Source organism: Eretmochelys imbricata, chromosome 5, assembly GCF_965152235.1.
Source record: "Eretmochelys imbricata isolate rEreImb1 chromosome 5, rEreImb1.hap1, whole genome shotgun sequence".
Classification (NCBI taxonomy): domain Eukaryota; kingdom Metazoa; phylum Chordata; order Testudines; family Cheloniidae; genus Eretmochelys; species Eretmochelys imbricata.
Genome location: NC_135576.1, coordinates 88,644,569 through 88,665,957, shown reverse-complemented (window position 1 = coordinate 88,665,957; position 21,389 = coordinate 88,644,569). Strand labels below are relative to the sequence as shown.

The 21,389-nt window shown below is 37.5% G+C and overlaps 1 protein-coding gene across 8 annotated transcripts in view; it reads left to right on the top strand.

Moving 5' to 3' along the window:
* ERCC6L2 (ERCC excision repair 6 like 2) overlaps positions 1–21,389 on the top strand; it is a 102,655-nt gene that overhangs the window by 57,473 nt on the left and 23,793 nt on the right. For 6 of the 8 annotated variants that reach the window (XM_077817463.1, XM_077817464.1, XM_077817460.1 and 3 more), the window contains 6 exons: positions 1,961–2,056; positions 3,235–3,334; positions 7,557–7,709; positions 9,324–9,404; positions 10,998–12,210; positions 14,028–14,182. In XM_077817463.1, the coding sequence (XP_077673589.1) occupies positions 1,961–2,056; positions 3,235–3,334; positions 7,557–7,709; positions 9,324–9,404; positions 10,998–12,210; positions 14,028–14,182 (1,798 nt within the window). Of the gene's footprint in view, positions 1–1,960; positions 2,057–3,234; positions 3,335–7,556; positions 7,716–9,323; positions 9,405–10,997; positions 12,211–14,027; positions 14,183–18,579; positions 19,129–21,389 lie in introns of those variants that run through there. The other 2 variants (XM_077817466.1, XM_077817467.1) reach the window with 2 other exon arrangements.

Here is a 21,389-nt window from a genome sequence, read left to right as displayed (position 1 = left end):
TATTTATATTAACAAGGATTCCACTAAGACCATAAGGTGGTGGTTCCCACCAATTTCTTTTTTCTTAATAAGGAAATGAATTAATGGGGGTAACTCAACCCTTTCCAACCACCTTAAACTAGCTTAATAGAATCCAAAATAAATTATTTAAAATATACACTTTTAAAAAAAACTTGAATAAACTTTTTCCATATTTTGGGGGTGTCTCATTGAGAACATGTAGTGGCTTGCTGCCACTTTCTTCTAAATTCTTTGGAGAAACCATCATTGACCATAAGATACCACTATAAACCTTATGGAGGGGATAGATCTCATCAAGAAAAAGACACTCATCAGTTAAGAATGGTATCCACTCAAATTGTGATGACCAGTCTGCCATACATACATATGTTACCTCACTCTCACTTGATTAACTGGTGCTACTTCTAATTATTTAAACTCTATATCTACCGTCTATATCCCCAGCAAGGGATACTGTTAGAGAGAGATTCTTGAAACCCCTTAGCATTTCCGCTAGATTCAGTCTTATTGACTACCAGCTGTCTGTTCACATCATACACAGGATGTGCCGAATGTGCTTTCTGGATCTGAAAAAAAAAACAACCCAAAATCAAAAATGGCATGTTTGAAATCAAAGCCCACCTCAAACAATCTCTCAGATACTAGCGCATTGGATACAAGCATTTTGTTTCCAGACACTTTCCAGAAATTTTCATCTCTTTTTGGGGGGGATTAGGAGGAATGTGGCTAAACAGGTACTAAAGATATTTCCAAGAACCAGTCCTGCAACTTGACTACTCCTCTCTTTGGCCCCACTCCAGTAAACCGCTTCAGCATATGTCCAACTTTAAGAAAGTGCGTAATCCTTTTAGCTTCAATAGGGGAATTGTTCAATTGCTTAAAATTAAGCACATGCTTAATGGGTTTGCTGTATTGGGACCTTTGTTGTCTGAACAGCATTTTGGAGTAGTTAAGGTGTTCTGGAAGATGCAACCAACACATTGAGCCTAACTGTTCCCCAAAAGTCCAATATATACATATGTAATAGGACTTTCTTATAATGACCTTCACAGATATTGTGCATCCGATGAAGTGAGCTGTAGCTCATGAAAGCTTATGCTCAAATAAATTTGTTAGTCGCTAAGGTGCCACAAGTACTCCTTTTCTTTTTGCGGTTATAGACTAACACGGCTACTACTCTGAAACTAGAAGGACTGCATCACAAACGAGTGATGTTTTCTCTTATCATTCACTTTTCTGTGCTCTTAGCCCTCTCAATAGTTTTATTCAGAAACAGGCACCACTGCACTCTAGTACTTGTTTATCCTGCCAGGACTGCTGCACTAAGAATAGCTGGGAGAGGCATTACAAACTACACCTTGTTTTGGTGTAAGTCATGTAGCAAGTACTGCCAAAATCCATCTCCCTGTGATTCAAGAAACAAAACTGGTACAAACTCTGTAGTAAGTCTCTCTTTACATAAAGTCTCTTCTGGCTGTCTCATATGGCTAGAATTGACATAGATCTGTTGAAGTAAATGGAGCTATGTAGATTTACACCAGCTGAGGATTTGGTTCATATTGTTCACTTTGAGTGTTAAGGGGATGCAGCAGGTAGTTGGGCAGCACTTCTGTTATCAAGGTGAAAGCAGCTGTTTGTAGTTGGGCAGGTTATAGAGTCTGCCTGCAATTTAAGGTATTGTGATTTTCTACAATAATCATGATTGTTAGTTTATTATGTTATTGTTGTGTTTTGTAAATAAAGCGCCAGCCCATTGCTACCGACGTTGGTATAATGCTGTTTAATTATGTTTGGAATGAGAAAAAATGTGAGCCTACCACTAGTAAGCCTAATTTTGGTTAAATAGATCCAGAGCTAGAAATCTTTTAATTTGAGTTAAAAAATGGTGGTACCTAACTCCTTTTCTTGCAGTCTAAGAACTAACTCATTTTTGTTAAAGGGCTGGTGGATTGGGTCTCAATTTTGTTGGAGCCAATGTCGTTCTGTTGTTTGATCCAACATGGAATCCAGCAAATGATCTTCAAGCCATTGACAGGTATAATCTCAATTTTAAAATTTAGGTAGACATAGTGCTCTTTTTGTTTTTTCATTTTGGAAATAGATTTTCTTATGCAAATTTTCCAAGAGAATAGGATATTCTTAGACACAATCTGATTTTGGCCGCATCAGACTAGATTTAGAAATGCCTGTTAATAATTTTTTTTAGCATTAATGTACTCTGCATACTGTTTAAAAAGTCAGTGAGAATTTCCACAGCTCCTTTACCTCTGAATTGTAACTTTTTTTATTTCCTACTTTTCAAGTTGTGACATCATTGTAAGAGAGAGGCATAGGACAAAGCTGTTGTTATGATAGTTTCGTTTTAAAAAAATAAGTGGACATATAGCCTGATGGCATTTTTCCTGAACCTGGAACAATCACTGCTAGCCTGTTTAAAAGTAGAGAATATAAACAAAAAATACACAGTTAGTGATCCAGCTCAAGTGTGATGTTGAGAAACAGAGAATCCCTGAAGAAAAATAGTTGTGTTCTTATTTTGAAACCTCTGTAATATAGAGATGTCCCATTTCAGCATTCAGTTTAATGTCTGATAGCTTGCTGTGGTGACATGTGCAGGATTCTTATTTTATAAGTGTTTTCTCCTAGACATTCTAAACGTAGGATAGCATTTCACATACAGCTCATGAAAATACTTTTAGATAACTAAGGAAACACCCCAAGGAGTCTTTAAAATGTATAAAGCAATTGAGTTTTGATGAGTAAAAATACATTCCTTGTTCCATCCTATTTTATATTTTAGCTTTTAAGCTCCTCCATTATTTTGTAATTTCTAACAGTATGGAGAGTCTATTTTAGATACCTCCAGGAAGACATCTTTCTCCCCTTCACACTCCACAAATGGAAAAATGTTATGATGTTGCAGAAATGTGTGTCCTTGCAAGACTAGACTTTCACGGTACCACCTCTGTGAAGGTCACATTTCTCTGATGTCTTGACATTCAGTAAATCTCTTCTGTGGTTTCTGAAGTGAGGGCCATAAAGAGAGAAAATGTGAGCTGGGTAAAAACATTTAATTTCTAAACTTGTCTTTTAGGGAAGTTCTATTTTAAGTTTACAATATTTCCCTTTTATTGGAATTAGGATTTTACTTATCCCCAAAGGAACTCGTTGGCTAATAACCTAGCATTCTTCAACATTACTCTGTCTTTGCAGAGCCTATAGGATTGGCCAGTGCAGAGATGTGAAAGTGTTTAGATTGATCTCGTTGGGGACAGTGGAGGAGATGATGTACTTACGACAGGTTTACAAACAGGTAAAGTTCACACAGTATCATGGTACATGTAAAACAATAACTATTTTCAGCCAGCTGTCTGAATGAGTGAAAGCTGACCTATAGCAAGGTTGACTCTATGTTGGATTTATGACTTGCAATGTTAATTTATGCACTTGACAAGGAAGAACTACCCCATTTATTTCAGTGGGTGCTAACTCAGGCCAGTGATGGTACTTTAAGTGCCAATGTTGTTACTTATTTCAGCACTCAAAGCATGTGAGAGAGGAGATTTAAGTATCTCTTATGAAGATCTGAGACAGCCAATATTGAATGTCATTCCTTAAAATAAAAATGTAAGAGCAAGTTTTAAATTTCAGTTAAATATTGGTGGGCCTGTACGAGAAATTAAACTGAAATTTAAACACATGATGGGATTGAAGATGGGCGCGATTGATTTTCATTTTCCAGAAGGGTGGGGCTTATTTTTCAAAAGTTTGGGAAATGCTGGGCTAAATGGACTTAAGAAGTGTCCATTACTCTGAACACTACCTTATTTGTGAGAGCCAGGCTCTTCTGTTAACTCCTTGATTCTCCAGTTCCTCATTTTGAGTGAGGGAGGAGGAGAGCTGAAGTGGGGCAATCCCCATTGCCAGTATAGTAACTTGGACAGTAATGGCTGCTTGATAGCATCATACTTCTGAGGAAGCCCACTGACTTCCTCTTCCCTCCTATGGATTGTGGTGACTGGCAGGGTCATGAGAATTTGTAAGAAAGGTTTTCTCTTCTCCTAATTCAACTTGTCCCAGTCTTGTTTTCAGGACAGTTTATTGAGATCATCGGGGCAAGAGTAGGGGTTGTGCCTATCATGTGACACTTTCTGAATAGAAAGTCTGAGGAATGAAATCACATGTGTGGATTGTGTCCATCCCTAAGACAGCAGCAGAAAGTCACTAGTTCCTCACTTCATTTTTTCTCCAGTGTTTACTTTTACTTAATTGAAAATGTTCTGGTAAATGTACTGTGACTGAACTAGCAGAGTTCTGCTATATACCGGTAATCTAATTTTTAAAAGGAAATCACTGTATTTTTAAAGCGTCAATAATTAATTAGCATTTATTTAAGGACTAACATCTGCTGCTTTTTGTGCTCTATTCTGAAAAGTCTTAACATGTTTTTTTTTCTCAAACGTACACAACTTTCTGAAAAACTTTTATAGTCCCTGTTAATATCAGTATGTGTGTATGCTATTTTCTTGACTGTGACTTTCACAATGTCATATTGCTTTATTGTGTATAGGGGTTTTCGTCTTACTGGCAACCGTGATCAATCTGAAAAATAAACAGATAAAAAGATCTGGAAGCTAAGACCTTTCAGTGGAGAACACTGTCAAAATAGGTCAATTTTTAGACCTACCAACTTTGACAACCTTTTGAACATCAGTAAACATGTTTTTAAACATCATGTATTCCTTTCTCCATTTCAGTGATTATCTGACATCTGTGACAGGGTCGGGCCAGATGGCTATAGGAGAGTAATAGAAGGCAGATATATTAGCCCCAAGCTAAGTAGGTCCCTTTTCCCTGGGTAAGGTAACAGGGAAGGTTCCAGAACAATCAGGAACCTTCTGGAGACAATTAAGACAGGCTGATTAGAACACCTGCAGCCAATCAAGAAGCTGCTAGAATCAATTAAGGCAGGCTAATCAGGGCACCTGGGTTTTAAAAAGGAGCTCACTTCAGTTTGTGGTGTGCGTGTGAGTAGCTGGGAGCAAGAGGCACTAGGAGCTGAGAGTGAGAACGCGGACTGTTGGAGGACTGAGGTGTACAAGCATTATGAGACACCAGGAGGAAGGTCCTGTGGTGAGGATAAAGAAGATGTTGGGAGGAGTCCATGAGGAAATAGCCCAGGGAAGTTGTAGCTGTCACACAGCTGTTCCAGGAGGCACTCGAGACAGCTGAGTTCCACAGGGCCCTGGGCTGGAACCCGGAGTAGAGGGCAGACCCAGGTTCTCCCCAAATCCTCCCAACTCCTGGTCAGACACAGGAGGAGTCGATCTGGATTGTGGGTTCAGAAAAATGGCCAAACTAAGGGCTTCCGTGAAGCTCCAAGGCGAGCAAATCCACCAATAAGCGCAAGACCCACCAAGGTGGAGCAGGAACTTTGTCACACATCCTAATTAAATACATGTTTAGGAAACTTTAATCGAAAGCACCATGAAGAAAATTATGTGCTGTTTATGTACAAAATTTTGAGATGACTTTACAAAGACATTAGTACAGTGTAAGGCATTCTTTCTACCAGCTTTGTAAAGTTCTCACAAAGCATAACGATTTAATTTTAGCAGGAATGTTTAGGGCCAGACTTGCACAGGTCTGAGTATGAAATTGTGTACATATATATACATGTTACTACTGAATGCAAAAAACTGTTATATTAGATAGATTATATAACTGGAGGGGACAGGCTGCATACACTACTCTGACCAATCAGGTACCTATTAATGTAGCTGAGCTTATATGTATGCATACAGCTGTATGCATATAACTGAACATCTGTCTCTTAACTATAAGAATGGTCAGTTAAAATTTGCAAATCTAAGACTCAGATTTTCATTAGGTCTCCACTAATGCACGCTTAAGATCAGCAGACGCATTGGTCTGCAAACACCTGTGTATCTGTATGAACAGGTAAACTGGTACATAACTGTGAATTGCATGTGCAGTTACCTGATTTGTCTGCCCATGTGTAGGCTTTTGCATGTGGAAGTGAGGAACCTACAAATCTTATGTCTGCATTGATAGAAACCTGCTCAAAATTTTGACCTGATTATCCAGAACTTGCTGAAATTTTTTTGTCTAATTGGCCAAGTATATTTTACATAGAATTAGTCTACAGACAAAATATTGGAAATCCAAGGCTGGTTTTTACATCTAGATTTGAATTGCATTGACAGTTGAGTATCTAACTGGGCACACAATTTCTCTGAGATTTTCAACAAGTGTTGTTGAAGAGTATAAAAACATATTGTGACCATTAATGAGAACACAGAAACATGACCGCACCTGAACATGTGGCTTTCTGTATATGTGCAAGTGCATCTTCAAATAGACATATAAACTGAGTTGTCTACTCTGTATTTAGTCAATATTTTAATATGTGTAAGTAATTGATTTTTTGAAAAGCAGTCTGTTTGTAATGCTTTGTGTTGTGTTTTCTAAAGATGAAATTATTGAAGGATTTGTTTGATTTTGAAATTACTTTCACATTTTTTATTGTTTTTTATTAGTGGAACAGTTGGGGGAGAGGGGAACCATGTACAACCATTAGTGATTCAGAATATAAAAGAAGTAGAACAAAAATATAAAATTAAGTAAACAATATAAACTAGTTAATCTGAAATCTGTGGTGCAACCTTAACTATGATCATGATTGCTACTACATTTTTAGAGAAACATGTACATTGCACCTAGCAAAATTAGGGCTCCATCCAGCTATAGTTTGCCTTTGTGACTGATGACTATTTCAGAGGGATACTTCTCCCTTGAAGGCAGCTGCATAGTCCTAGAATTACCATTAAGTAGCCCTCAAAGGCTACTAACATCCTAGGGACAGAGCTACAGAAAAATTTTTCAGGTCGAGTAAAGCCATCATTTCTTCCTGCTGTTCGTGCAGAAGATGTCTGCTATATTTGTACTGAACACTTGACGTCAGTTGAAGCACAGCTCAACCTGCCTGATTTAAAGAACATTTACATTTGATCTAATGCACAATTTACTTAACTTTTTCCAGCACAGTGGTGGCTCTCATTAGTCATTTGTACATTCCACTTAATCAGAGTGGATCAGAATTTAAATTTTTCCAGATCAATATTCATGATTCAGTGACCATATTCTTTTTCACTCTTGGTGTACTTTAAAGGCTGAATAACAATAATTTAAATATTTGTTATAAATTATTTGTAAACAGTCATGATGCAGTGAAGTACTGATACTCAAGAATAAGTTAGCAAGTTTCCAGTGTTAGGCATAGAACAAAGAAGTAGGAGGCTTAGAACATTTTTTTTTCTTTCCTATTCAATAAAACTAATCAGATTAATATTATACCACAATGGCAACATCTGCCAGGTAAATAAAAACAAAATATTCTTCCTTAGGAATTTCTGCCTGCTTTAACTAAAGCTGCATATATATTGTGAATGCCAGGAAATTCTGACGTGATTGGATTAAACATTTCTGAAATCTCTTGCATTATTCTGTTTTAGCAACTTCACTGTGCGGTAGTTGGAAGTGAAAATGCCAAGCGATATTTTGAGGCAGTGCAAGGATCAAAGGAACATCAAGGAGAGCTTTTTGGGATCCATAACCTCTTCAAGCTTCGAACCCACGGGTCCTGCCTTACAAAAGACATTCTGGAGGTGTGAAGCTTTCCTTATGACTTTTGGATATTTGCTTTACATATTTTTTCCTCTTGAAGCATTTTACCATAAATATGAATGTAGTGCCATGCAAAGCAGTATGGTGAAAGTTGAAACAGCAAATGCCTACACTGTGCCTTAATGTAGGGCTGTTACTTTCTCACTTTCAGGCACACCAAAATTATTCCTCTAAAATAAACAAAAATATGGAAAATGTAGTCTTATTAAAACTTGCCAAGAGCTCAATGAAATACATTTCTGTTCCTAATAAAAATACCACAATTGATTTTGGGACACCTTCTGCATTTATTCATCTGTGTTCACAGATGTATTTTATTTATCAGATACAGTATTTGTCCTTTAAATCAAATTTAAAATACTTTTTTACTATGAAGAAGGTGTTCTGATCTTGCTAACCTTCTGTTTAATGGTTATTAGTTCGAGTGGATAGACATTTTTCATATCATAGAATTATTGCATTTATGTATCATATGCATACATTTTTTTTAAAATGCAGCATTGAAAAGGTTGAGTGGGGCATTCCATTCTAAAATCCCTGTCTTTTGGTTGTTCTCAAACAGTGTATTGAGCCAGATTCAGAGAGTGGTGTAGAGAGAGGTAAAGGATGCATAACATGCACCTCTTTATGTCCCCAGTATGTATGTTTTGCCAAATAAGATTCCCTGAAACTGTTTTTCTTTCTCATATCTGACACCTCCACCCCCTTATATATCACTCCTCAATCTGGTTTGTGGAGTCTGAGAAGGAGGTTAGGAGCTAAGCTGGTATAAATCACTAACTTTTTAGTCCATAGCATGTGTAGCAAAAAACCAAAATCTTTCATATGAAGATGTAAGAAGACTATGTAAGGTAATGTAAGCCACTGTGCACTTTCACACATATACCGGCTTTGGCTTCTTGATGAGTAAGATACCCCGATTTAAAATTCTTTACCCTTATGTGTGGATAAAGGAGTCTAATTTTATAATATGGGATGCATTGCCTCTGAAGTTGGCCCATTGTGTTAAGAACTCTTTTAAACTGCGAAAGCCATGACCCCATCACAATCATTCTTAGTATTTGAACTTTGGAGATAAAGCTTCTTAGTCATAGTCTCAGCCAAAGATGAATGTTTCTAGAAAGTTTATAAACAAAATGTGTCTAGCCATATTTTGGAAAAGATACCTGTTTTTCACTTTGGGATACTTCAGCTCAAATCTGTTTTACTAGGAGGAAAACAATTATGTCTTGGTATTTGCTTTAAATAGTCTTTAGTGATGAAAATACTGTCTCTCTGAAAAAAATGTTTAAAAATAGTAAAATTCTGGATGTGTGTAGGATCCACTCAACATGTATAATATGTCAGTTTTCTTACTCATTCGAGGCCTGATCTAACTGCCATTGAGTGTTTCCATCAACTGAAGTGTGGCAGTTTATTTGGGCCTTAAGTGTGAGTGGCCATTTTACTTTTGAACATGTGCACTTCCAGATAAATATGGAAAAATTAAGCTTTGCCCTGTCTGCCCACCTTACCTTGAAGACCACACATGCTGCCTTATTGTGTTGGTAATTTTTATTATAAAATTTTCCTGTCTTGCATCTTTTCTCTTTTAGAGGGAGGGTCAAGTGGAAGCAGGAGTCATGACAGCCACTACATGGCTAAAGGAGGAGCCATCATCATGCAAGTTAGAAATGGTGAGTTGTCTTTGTGCATGTCATACATCAGGGAATGTGGGTGCTATTTTTTCTTCTCGGTCCAGTTAGTGTGTTGAGCAAACATCTTTGACAAAAATTAGACACAAAAATTTTTAAAAGATACAGTATGTAAGGGATAATATCAGAAAGAGAACATTGCTGCAGGATGATGGTCTCTTGCTGCCTTCGATTAGAATTTTCAAGACGATAATGAATATCAGGCAAACTTCCATTAATATGTTTACTCTGTGGTAATATCCCATCATGATGCCTCTACAGTATTTCTTAAATACCATCAGACTGCTGTGCGTGTATATATTTTGTTAATGGATACTGTTGATGTAGAGGGACAGTTGCTCACTGAGCTGTTGTTGAAATACTGTATTCTGAATGACTTATTTGACAAATGATTTGTTGGACCCGAACCTCAATTGATGTAAGTCAGCCTAGCCCCAGTGATTTCAGTGTTTGTTCACACCAGCTGAGGAGCTGCCCCCACTGTACTTTGAACAGAGAATTTGAAGTAAAATTCGCTCTTTTGCACAAAGCCCAAATAGTTGGTTCATGTGTTTGTGTGTCAGAGACTGGTTGTGCTCTGTGGTTAGACTGGCCTCGTAATTAGAACTGAAGTCAGGACAGGGTTACCTGAAAAGAGGCAAGGCTGGGACCAAGATAGACAGGAGCAGGGCTGAAACAGGAGCTGTCACAGCTGTGGGCAAATGCTTTGCTTAGCCGCTGAACGCTGCTGCTGGGCTTAAGAGCCAGTCTGCTGACTTTTCCAACCGGTTGGGCAGTTTGGCCAATCAGACCCCTGACTATTAACTATAGTCAGTATTCTGTAGCCTAGTAACTGGTATAGTGGTCAGATCCCCTGTGCAAGGGGTTTGGGCTGCTTGCTCCATATAATTGCAGATCCAATAAACCCCCCCACAGGCCATCTTAATGACTTGTTCCTGTTTTCTGAACTTCTTTAGTTTTGTGCTTGGCTACAATAGTCCTTAAGTGATTCTAGAGTAGAAGGTTATGTGCGCACAGTTCTTCAAACCATTATAAATGGGAGTGTTGGACCTCAAATCCTAAAAAGTTGGCCACCCTGTTATGTGTTTTCCTTATAAATGATTTGATTATGTAGTGTTTTGGTTTGCACTGTTGAGTTGCTTTTTAACCTACACAACTTGAAAGCTGCACCAAAATGAGTTCAAACTGTAAATGTAATGGTATGTTTACTGGATAAATGCAGGTTGTTCCCAAACAAACAAACAGTAGATAGCATGTGTTATTGTCCCAAACATTTAACACAGTTTACTAATATTGCGGGGGGTTTTTAATCGTCATACACGTGCTATTATTTGGTTAAATATTGTATTGCATACCAAAGCTTCCTACTTGCTTAATATCTGTGTATTGAATATGTACTTATTTTTGTATGGATTGGGTTTTATAATTTAGTAAAAACCCATTATCTGTATTAGAGAGTCAAAGTTAGAAGTTGTTGTTCCAAATGTATATCTGTTTTAAATAGCTTTTTGTTTTGTTGTAATGTTAAGTTCTGTGACAATGATTTTCAGTATTTATTTATTTATTTTTTTTTAGCATGCAGAGCCAGGTTGTGAAGACGATAAAGCTCCTCTCAAATCGGAGAAAGAGGAATTTGATTTTTACAGTGACTTTAGTGATGATGAACTTGTGGGAAGCTCAAGAACAAAAAGAAGTAGATTTTGCAGTGCAAATGACATGCTAGTTTCACAGAAACAGCTTACCTTAATGCAGTGTGGTTTTCTTAAACTGCTAGAGAGAGAAACTAAAGCTACTGAGGTCACTGATAGTAATGGTGCATCTGATCATGATAGCTCAGATGCCAGGTCTGTGGGCCAAAGAGCAAATGTAGATGTCAAGTGCATTGGTCTTCAGAAAAGTAGAAGTCATAGTATTCTGAGACGTCGGAGAACCACTGAGTCACCAAATAGAAGTGAAAAACAAGATATGCATTGTGCGATTGTAGCCCCAGATTGGCCTGTTTCATCTGAATCTGAGGAAGAAAAGGACATTGAAAATAAAAATATAGATCAGTGCATTTCAAAGGAAATTGGCGTAGTCATGGAGACTGAAGGCAGCTCAGAAGAGAGTGATGATGTCATCTTTCCTTCACAAATTCTAACTCACCAAGAAACTGCTCCTGCCAAAAGTGTTAAAAGAGACAAGGCTGTATCAGAAAAATTGGAAGGGTCAGATACAGAAAAGACCACTAAACGTACACCTAAAGGAGACACTTTGGCCTGTAAACAATCTCTATTCCATAATACTAGGTCAGTCTTCACCAAAACAAATACTTGGAAAAATGCCCAAAAGTCCACAACATATGTGAGAGGCACTAGTGACATAAGTGATGAGTCTGATGATCTTGAAATACCCCTATGGTCCAAATCAAGAAACCAGAAAACCTTCACTGCTCTTAGGTTGAAACAAAAATATGATCGAAATAAGAAGTTCTGTAATTCTTCCAGAACTGTGGTACAGGCAAACAAGCCAAACAATGGAGAAAAGGAAACCGATTCACAGAATATAGGTGAATTTTCATCCTCTGAAGATGGTTTACCAGTCAAGAAAATTCACTTAAGTAAGCAAAACCACAGGCACAAAAAACAGAGACGCAGAATTCAGTTTGACCCCAAATCACCCTGTCGTGTTAGAGGTGCCTCAGTTATAGTTTCGACACCCAGTCACTCTCATGTGCACAAGACCTCTATAAGTAAGAGAGCATGTGTCAATCAAGAAGAAAATGTGGGATCAATGGACAATTTTTTAGGTGATTGTAAAATTTATTATGAGGTTTTGTTCAGCACAATGTAGTAGTACAAATTTAATATGGAGAAGTTTTTTGCAGATATATTAAAGGTGTCACCTTGTCCTTGTTTATATCTGATTTATTAAGAGATCTTTAATATTGTCCTTCCCTTTTTATAGGCCTTGTTGATTTCACTGATTATTTTTATCCTTGTCCCTTCTGATTTTGAGGGCCACTCTGCAATACAGTGAATGCTGCTTAATATCAACCTGGATATTAACAACTTCCAATTAATAGCAACATTTTGCTCGGAACGAATTCCATGCCATTGACATTAATGTTAATGGGATTCAGATTGTTAATAGGATTGGCAACAGCATGATGCTTTATTGAGTTTTTTTGGAATAAAGACTCCAGCTGTAGGCAGGCAGGTTTGTACTGCTGCAGCATGGGAAGAAAATGCAGGGAGATGCCTTCCCTCGCTGCAGCCCTGCAAACGTGCTTGCACCTGCAGCCCTGCCCAATGGGGGACCCCTGCTGGAGTCATGGCACTGCAAGCTGGGAGGGGAGGCTGTGGGCAGGGCAGCAGTATGGAGTTGGGGGCTGTAGCCTGGATGCCAAGGCTTTCCACAGGGAGTTGGGGGTGCTGACGTCTCACGGAGCAGCAAGATACCTCTCACTGCTGTTCCCCTCCCAGTCCCACTCACAAGGAGAGGTACTATGCAGCTCTGCACCCCTGTTCTCCTGATGCTGCCCTATCCGCAGCTGCCCCTCCCGTCGGAAAGCCCCAGCATACAAGCTGCAGCCACCCTCTCCGTTGCTGCCTATCCCCGGGCAGGTTTGGGGAGGTAAAGCCAGAGAAAGCTCATCCCAACACTTCCTTATAATCATAGAATATCAGGGTTGGAAGGGACCTCAAGAGGTCATCTCGTCCAACCCCCTGCTCAAAGCAGGACCAATCCCCAATTTTTGCTCCGATCCCTAAATTGCCCCCTCAAGGATTGAACTCAGAACCCTGGGTTTGGCAGGCCAATGCTCAAACCACTGAACTATCCTTCCTCGCCCTTTCTGGCTGCAGCCCCACAAAAGTGCCCTTCTTCTTATTGGCAACTGCCAGATAATGGCAATTTTTTGTTGGCAATCCAGGGGTTGCTAATAAGCAGAATCGACTGTTTACATATGTTTCTACTTTTGCTAAACATTTGCAATCACTACAAAAAGAAGCATTAATGTATGATACAATTACATTTTCTAATTTGGGAATGAGTAAATGAGTTCTCACCATAATGTTAACTTTTTTCCTGTTATCAGTAACTGGTAATTTTATCACTGAATATTATTTGAAATATGTACTGTGGTATTGGTAGTATGTATAATATGGAGTAGTTGGGGCGATTAGTCCTTAACTTTGAGCGTTATTATTGCATTCATCTTTTAAAAACTTTGGGTGCCTTGGAGCAAAGTTTGCCATTTCTCTGTATGCAAAAGGGAATTTACTAAAATGGTTGCAGCACTTAAATGGATATTAGCACAACTGAAGGATTTAAGGACAAAGCCCTAGATTTTTGAAGGTATTTAGGTTCCTAAATCCCTTTTGAACATGAGACTTAAGCTCCTAAAGCAGTTAGCCATTGCAACGCTGAGTGCAACAATGCCTAAATACCTTTAAAAATCTAGGCCTAAGTTACAGGCTAACAAAATGTAGGATTTCCAAGTTAACTTTATTTTAACTTTTTCTTTTAAAATTTCAATAGATCTCTATAATAGAGCTGATATATCCAGGCAGTATTTTGGAATGGCCAAAAGTGTTTGATTATACCTTTCTTCTCATGTATTAGACGGTGTTCAAGAAGTGGCTTATATTCATTCAAACCAGAATGTGGTTGGATCAAGCAAGGCTGAGAATCAGATGAGTAACTGGGCAGTGCGAGATGTGTTTGAGTTGAAGCAGTTTTCCCAGCTCCCTGCTAATATAGCAGTCTACAGTGCCAAGGTAAAGAGGAGGATTTGGGAAATGTTGTTTTGTTCTATTTTTATCCTCCTTATTCTCTTTCTTCAAACTTGGTTTTTTGTTAATGGCCACCATGAATGATCTAAGACTGATGGGAAGAGGAGGAGGAGTTTCAAGTGGAGGCCTAATAAAATAAAATACTGTGGCTACTTCTGTATTGGTCAGCTTTGAAAGTGTTGGGAACTGAGTTGAACAGCACCCTCTGCTGGTTTCTGTAAGACTGTCTCAGAAGTAATATGCTTATCTGTTTTAGAACAGAGATTGGGTACCTGAAATCTAATCCTGTGCCACATTTTCTCTGGTAATAGGACTTGATTTGAGGCCTGGAATCTTCAGTTTCTTTGGTCTAATTAATAAATTAGCAAGTTACCAGAAAAGAAGGTTGAACCTTCATGGTATTCCAGAGGACTCCCTCACTAGGGCTGGAAAGTGTTTTAGTTAGAATCACTTAAAGTCAAATACAAGTTTGCAGAAAGAGTTTATGTCAAAACGTCCACTATGATTAATTCAACTTTATGGGTCAGTGTAGTCTTCGTTAATGTAAGTCTGAAGTTGAAAATTGAACGCAAGCCTGTTGGGAGCATTTCTAACACTTGCTTAATTTGTAGTGATGAGTATGTTTTTATGCTTTACAGCCATTACATTTCATGTTAAATTACATTTGGAATAGAGATACGCCTGAGTCTAAACTCGGATAGAGCTTCAAGTTTATGTTTCAAACCTATTGTTTGTTGGTTTTAATCTGCATTCCTGAATGCTTGGGGCATTCTGATTTGGATCCAGATTTCAGACACTTAAGTGGGAATGTTCACATCCAGGTTTTTGGTTTGGGGGTTCATGTTTAATTTGGACTTAGATGGACACCATCAATTTATCTATTTGTAAAGATGAATCTAACCATTCCCCAGTCATCTTTTTCCATACTACAAACATTTGTAGTTCCCCTAGGCTGATCCCCAGGATGAACCACAAATGTTTGTAGCCTAAAGCAAATGTTTGGGGTACATTCAGTTTAGTCTTCACAGATGTGTTTAGCTACCATGAATAAACTAACAATCATTTAACTCAAGGTAAAAACTCTAGTCTGGATCTACATATATTAGGTCATGCCCATGCATTTCCTCATTAACAGGTGTGCTTCCAGCACTATTGATGTAGTGTAAATAATTGTTCTATTAGCAAGGGGTGTTGAAGCAATATTATGCTGGGAAGATCAAAAAAGCCAATCAGCAATAAGTGAGATCTTTTCTATAGTAAAAGTATTTGTATTTGAATCTCTCCCCTAAACAGACCATCAGGTAAAAATGCGCAAGAATACCACAGAAAGATCCCAGCCCCTAATAGCCAGGATTGACAACATCACTAGAATGCAGGACAAATGAAAGAAAAATTTGAGGAGAGTACTGGGACTTAATGACTCTAGTGCCTGCTGTGTCTCTGATATTAGGCTATGGGATTTTAAAGGCTTTTCTGTTCAAATGATTTATTTCTCATTACACCCGAATTCAGAATTTTCATGCCCACAGGTGTTAACAAATTAATTTCTCTGATTAGCTGTCAATCGATACGTTTCAAGGGTATTTGGTTTCTTAAACCAGAAGCAACAGTAACATCAATTAACTTGAAGAGATTGAAAAAGGAAGGAAAACATCAATAATGGTTGGAAAAACTGCCAGTTGACTTCATTCCCTGTTTTTAGTCTGACATAAAGGCATTAATTTAGCAGTAATCGCTAGATGTCTGTCTCTTCTAAAATATAGAGCTCTGAATTTTTCGTGCTCTTCTTAAAGAGCTGCTGATGCCTTGTAGAAAACTTTGAAAAATGATCCACTTTTAGGAACAACTTTGCTGCTACTTTTTCTGTTTTCTCCTTTCCTTGTTGCTTTATTTTTAATACAAGGACTTTGTATGAAAGGCAAATTATGGTTGCTCTGGTGTTCATCTCTTTTTGCCATTTATTTTTCACTTATTCAGTCAGTTTAGGACATTGTAAGGTGCCGTGGCAAATACTGCAAAGAAAATTGTGAGGAATCAAATGAGGAATAGTCAAGAAAAGAAACATGCAAATTACTCTAGTGTTCTTAAAAACAGGTTTAAGTACTATCAGCCAAACAAAATTCTTAATGAAAAAATCTTGTGGAGTCATGGGGAGTTTTAAGTATAATCCTGGTAGAGTTTTTGGTATGCTCATTTTATTCTCATAGTTCTCAAAACAAGGTTAGCCCTGGTCTACACTGGGTGCGGGGGGATCGACCTAAGATACACAACTTCAGCTACACAAATAGCGTAACTGAAGTCGACGTATCTTAGGTCGACTTACCTGGCCGTGAGGATGGAGGCAGGTCGACCGCTGTTGCTCCCCCGTCGACTCTGCTTCTGTCTCTCGCGAGCTGGAGTTCCGGAGTCGACGGGGAGTGCGTTCGGGGATCGATTTATCGTGTCTAGATGAGACGCAATAAATCGATCCCTGATAGATGGATCACTACGCGCCGATCCAGCGGGTAGTGAAGACCTGCCATTAGAAGATTTGGACAGAACAACTGAATGCCCTCATGAAAGCTTTGACTCTGCTCTTCAGAAGCACTGTCTTGGCATCTGTTTACAAGAAGTTTCCATATGCATTAATGTTCTCTTCGATTTCTATGTTCACACTCCTTAATCTGATTTTTTTTTTTTTAATATAGGGATTTTTTTTGTGATCTCCTGTAGGTCTTAGTCCTCTCAGCTGATGCCTCCCTCATGTACAACATAGCATGAAAATATCTGCAGTGTGTTACATTTTACCTCTGGCCTTTTAAATATCTGATCCGGTTTTATTGTTTTTTTGGGGGGGTAGGGTTTTTTTGTTTTATTTTTACAGTTTCATCTTATTTTTTTCCCCTAAGCATCTCTGGAGAAGGATTGAACATCAGAATAATCTCATTTTCTTTCCTGTAGTGGATCAGTCTCTTCTCGTGGGCATTAACAAAATATCCCTTCCTATTCCCTTTTCCATGCCAACTTCATCATGTTAAATTAATGTTTTTTATAATATGTGTGTAATGTTACACTTCCAACTTTGTAAAGCTGAAATTTATAAACACATTTCAGAGATGATAGAAAATAGAGTTATATCTCTGAAAGAAAGGGATACAAAAATATTAAAAGATGTCTGACACACTAAGGGAATGGCCAACTGAAGTAGCTGAATTTTAGAGCAAGAAATAAAATGCTTGCGGAAAACTAGGCTTGATTGGAGATATTTCTTTATTTCTGACACCCTTGAGAAAATTAAATTGAAGGTGGAGAATAGTATACGTTATGAGTAGGGCTGTCAAGTGATTAAAAAAATGAATTGCAATTAATTGTGCGATTAATCGCACTGTTAAACGATAATAGAGTACCATTTATTTAAATATTTTGGAGGTTTTCTATATTTTCAAATGTATTGATTTCAATTATAACACAGAATACAAAGTGTACAGTGCTCATTTTATATACATTTTGATTACAAATATTTGCACTGTAAAAACAAAAGAAATAGTATTTTTAAATTCACCTAATGCAAGTACTGTAGTGCAATCTCTGTATCATGAAAGTTGAACTTACAAATATTGAATTATGTACAAAAAACCCTGCATTCAAAAATAAAACAATGTAAAACTTGAGAGCCTATAAGTCCACTCAATCCTATTTCTTGTTCAGCCAATTGCTCAGATGAACAAGTTTGTTTACATTTCAAGGAGATAATGCTGCCCGCTAAAGATTCATGCTTCAACCACCATTCCAGAGGACAGGCATCCATGCTGATGACAGGTTCTGCTTGATAACAATCCAAAGCAGTACAGACCGAAGCATATTCATTTTCATCGTTAGAGTCAGATGCCACCAGCAGAAGGCTGATTTTCTTTTTTGGTGGTTCAGGTTCTGTAGTTTCAGCATCGGAGTGTTGCTCTTTTAAGACTTCTGAAAGCATGCTCCACACTTCGTCCCTCTCAGATTTTGGAAGGCACTTCAGATTCTTAAAGCTTGGGTCGGGTGCTGTAGTATCTTTAGAAATCTCACATTGGTACCTTCTTTGCATTTTGTCAAATCTGCAGCGAAAGTGTTCTTAAAATGAATAACGTGCTGGGTCATCATCCGAGACTACTATAACATGAAATATATGGCAGAATGCAAGTAAAATAGATCAGGGGACATACAGTTCTTCCCCCAGAAGTTCAGTCACAAATTTAATTAACAGATTATTTTTCTAATGAGCGTCATCAGCATGGAAGCATGTCCTCTGGAATGGTGGCTGAAGTATGAAGGGGCATATGAATGTTTAGCATATCTGGCATGTAAATGCCTTGCAGTGCTGGCTACAAAAGTGCCATGCTAACACCTTTTCTCACTTTCAGGTGACATTGTAAATAAGAAGATGGCAGCATTATCTTCCGTAAATGTAAAAAAACTTGTTTGTCTTAGTGATTGGCTGAACGAGAAGTAGGACGGAGTGGACTTGTAGGCGCTAAAATTTTGCATTGTTTTGTTTTTGAATGCAGTTATGTAACAAAAAAAAATCTACATTGTTAAGTTATGCTTTCACGATAAAGAGATTGCACTACAGTATTTGTATAAGGTGAATTGAAAAATACTGTTTCTTTTGTTTATCATTTTTACAGTGAAAATATTTGTAATCAAAATACTAATATAAAGTTAGCACTGTACACTTTGTATTCTGTGTTGTAACTGAAATCAATATATTTGAAAATGTAGAAAAACCTTCAAAATATTTAATAAATTTCAATGGTATTCTATTGTTTAACAATGCGATTAAAACTGTGATTAATCGTGATTAATTTTTTTAATTGCAATTAATTTTTTTGTTAATTGTGTGAGCTAACTGCGATTAATCAACAGCCCTAATTATGAGTCAAGACAATATGCTGTAAAAAATATTTACATATTAAATAAAAATATAAAAAAAATTAAAAAAATTAAAAAATGAAAAATATTTATGCTGGGAGTTTTCCTCAGATTATATTATATCATTCTTTGATTAACCCAAAACATGAATTATAATATGAATGCTCTGTAGCAAGAATTCAGCCAAATGCAAACTGGAAAAACTATAGCTAATAATATGGTAACTGGATAAACGTGACTGCAGCAAAAATCAATCAACAGAGGAAATAAGAAAAGCTTAGTATACACAAAAAGAAAAGAAGTACTTGTAGCACCTTAGAGACTTTCCACTGAATGCATCCGATGAAGTGAGCTGTAGCTCACGAAAGCTTATGCTCAAATAAATTTGTTAATCTCTAAGGTGCCACAAGTACTCCTTTTCTTTTTGCGGATACAGACTAACACGGCTGCTACTCTGAAACCTGAGTATACACAGACACTTTTCATTCATGTACTGTATAATCAGAAATATTCTGAATGTGAATGGGTTTATCAATCCTGCGTACCTGAGAAGTAAAGAAGGGATTAATGCATACATTAAAAAGCAGAAAGTGGATTGGATTACAGCTGGAGTGAATTACAGAAATCATGAAGGCTGCTCCCTTAGTGGAGAGATGGGTGGCTTGGGAGAAGGAGCTGTGCAGTGAGCAGCCGGATGGGCTTATGGGCTATCCCACCTGTTCAGGAAGATGAGTTCCTGAATAGTAAATAGACTTGAAAGGGCTTAGTTGTAGCAAGCTTGAGTCTTATTATTTGTTTGAGATACACCAAGCTGTTCTTTGTTTTGTGTTTTTTCTAACCTACACTTAATGTGAAAGGGCTTGATTTAGTCTTTTAAAGTGAGCAACTGTACTCAACATTTACAATAATGAATGGCTAAAACATATCAAACTATTGAAATTTAGAATCTGTCATAACATTCTTAATATAAAGACTAAAATTTGAAATAAAAAAAAACAGCTTGAAGATTTGAGTCTTCTTTCCCAATTTTAAAAGTAATAAAACTAATACAATTAAATATACACTACCTGTCCTAAAAAAGAAATAGAGAATAAACTTTATCCAGATTTGCAATGACTATACTTCATCCAATGTTTCTTGGTATAAATATAAATCTTTAAAGCCAAACTAAATTCTGTTTCTTGGACACTAAGGTCTTAGAAGGCAAACTATTTTGAATGTCTTTTGGACAGAGCAATGGTCGAGTCCAACAAAATTCTAGTAATCAGATAGAGGCAGGAAGGACTTTGGACTCTATAACACACAGTGGATCTCTTATTGACCATTCCAAAATTGAAAGCATAGAAGACAGCAGGTACTCTAGAGTCTGAGCATGAGCCAAAATAGGTAGAAGAAGCAGGAGGCAAGATGGTAATTGTCAATCCTCCAATCCTTGGAAATGAACTTGACTCCCTCAGTGCTCCTTGATGTGGTAGAAAATTATGTTAATTTCTGGATTACTGCAAGAAAACAACAGTAAATGTTTCTTTGATCATAGTTGGATTACACCCTAGGCACTACTAAAGATTCTGTTAACCACCTTTTACCATCCCTCACACTGATGCAAGTCTGAGAAGATTGGGAGAAGTACACATCATCTCACAATAGTTATGGGGACCTGTCAAGACAGGAAAAGGAACTTAGTATAAACACACATTGAAGCTCAGAGCGATGAGGATCTATACTAGCATGATACCATCTGAAAATATCTTCCAGCTATCTCAGCTGCAGTAACAGTAATTTACACAAACAAACAAGATTGGACCACAAATCTACAGCTAGACAGGGAGGTTGTGTGGTGTTTCCAATAGATAAAGACTGTTTTTCTGTTACCTATGACTTTTGTACACCAAGGGAACCATCATAAATAAACTTCCTCAGCATACAGCAGCTCATCCTTGAAACATAATCAAGGAGGTACAGTGGTCTCCCTTAAAAACTGCAGTTTTGCTTTAAATAATGTGGTTATGTCAATATTTATAGTTTTGCTTAAACTGCTCTATATCTGCTACAAGTAGTACCTAGTATAAAACACATACGGAAATAAAAGTATTTACTTAAGAATTTTGGCAATTAAAATGCATCCCTCTGTATAACAGAGGAGACTCAGCAGCCTGAGATAATCTACGATGTATATATTAATAGCAAACCAGAATGTCAAAAGAAGGATGTACATCTCAAAGAGAAAAGACTTAAGGACAGCAGAGGTGCCTTCTCATAAACTGGGTAAATGTTATGTTAACTGTTCCTATGGATACAGCTC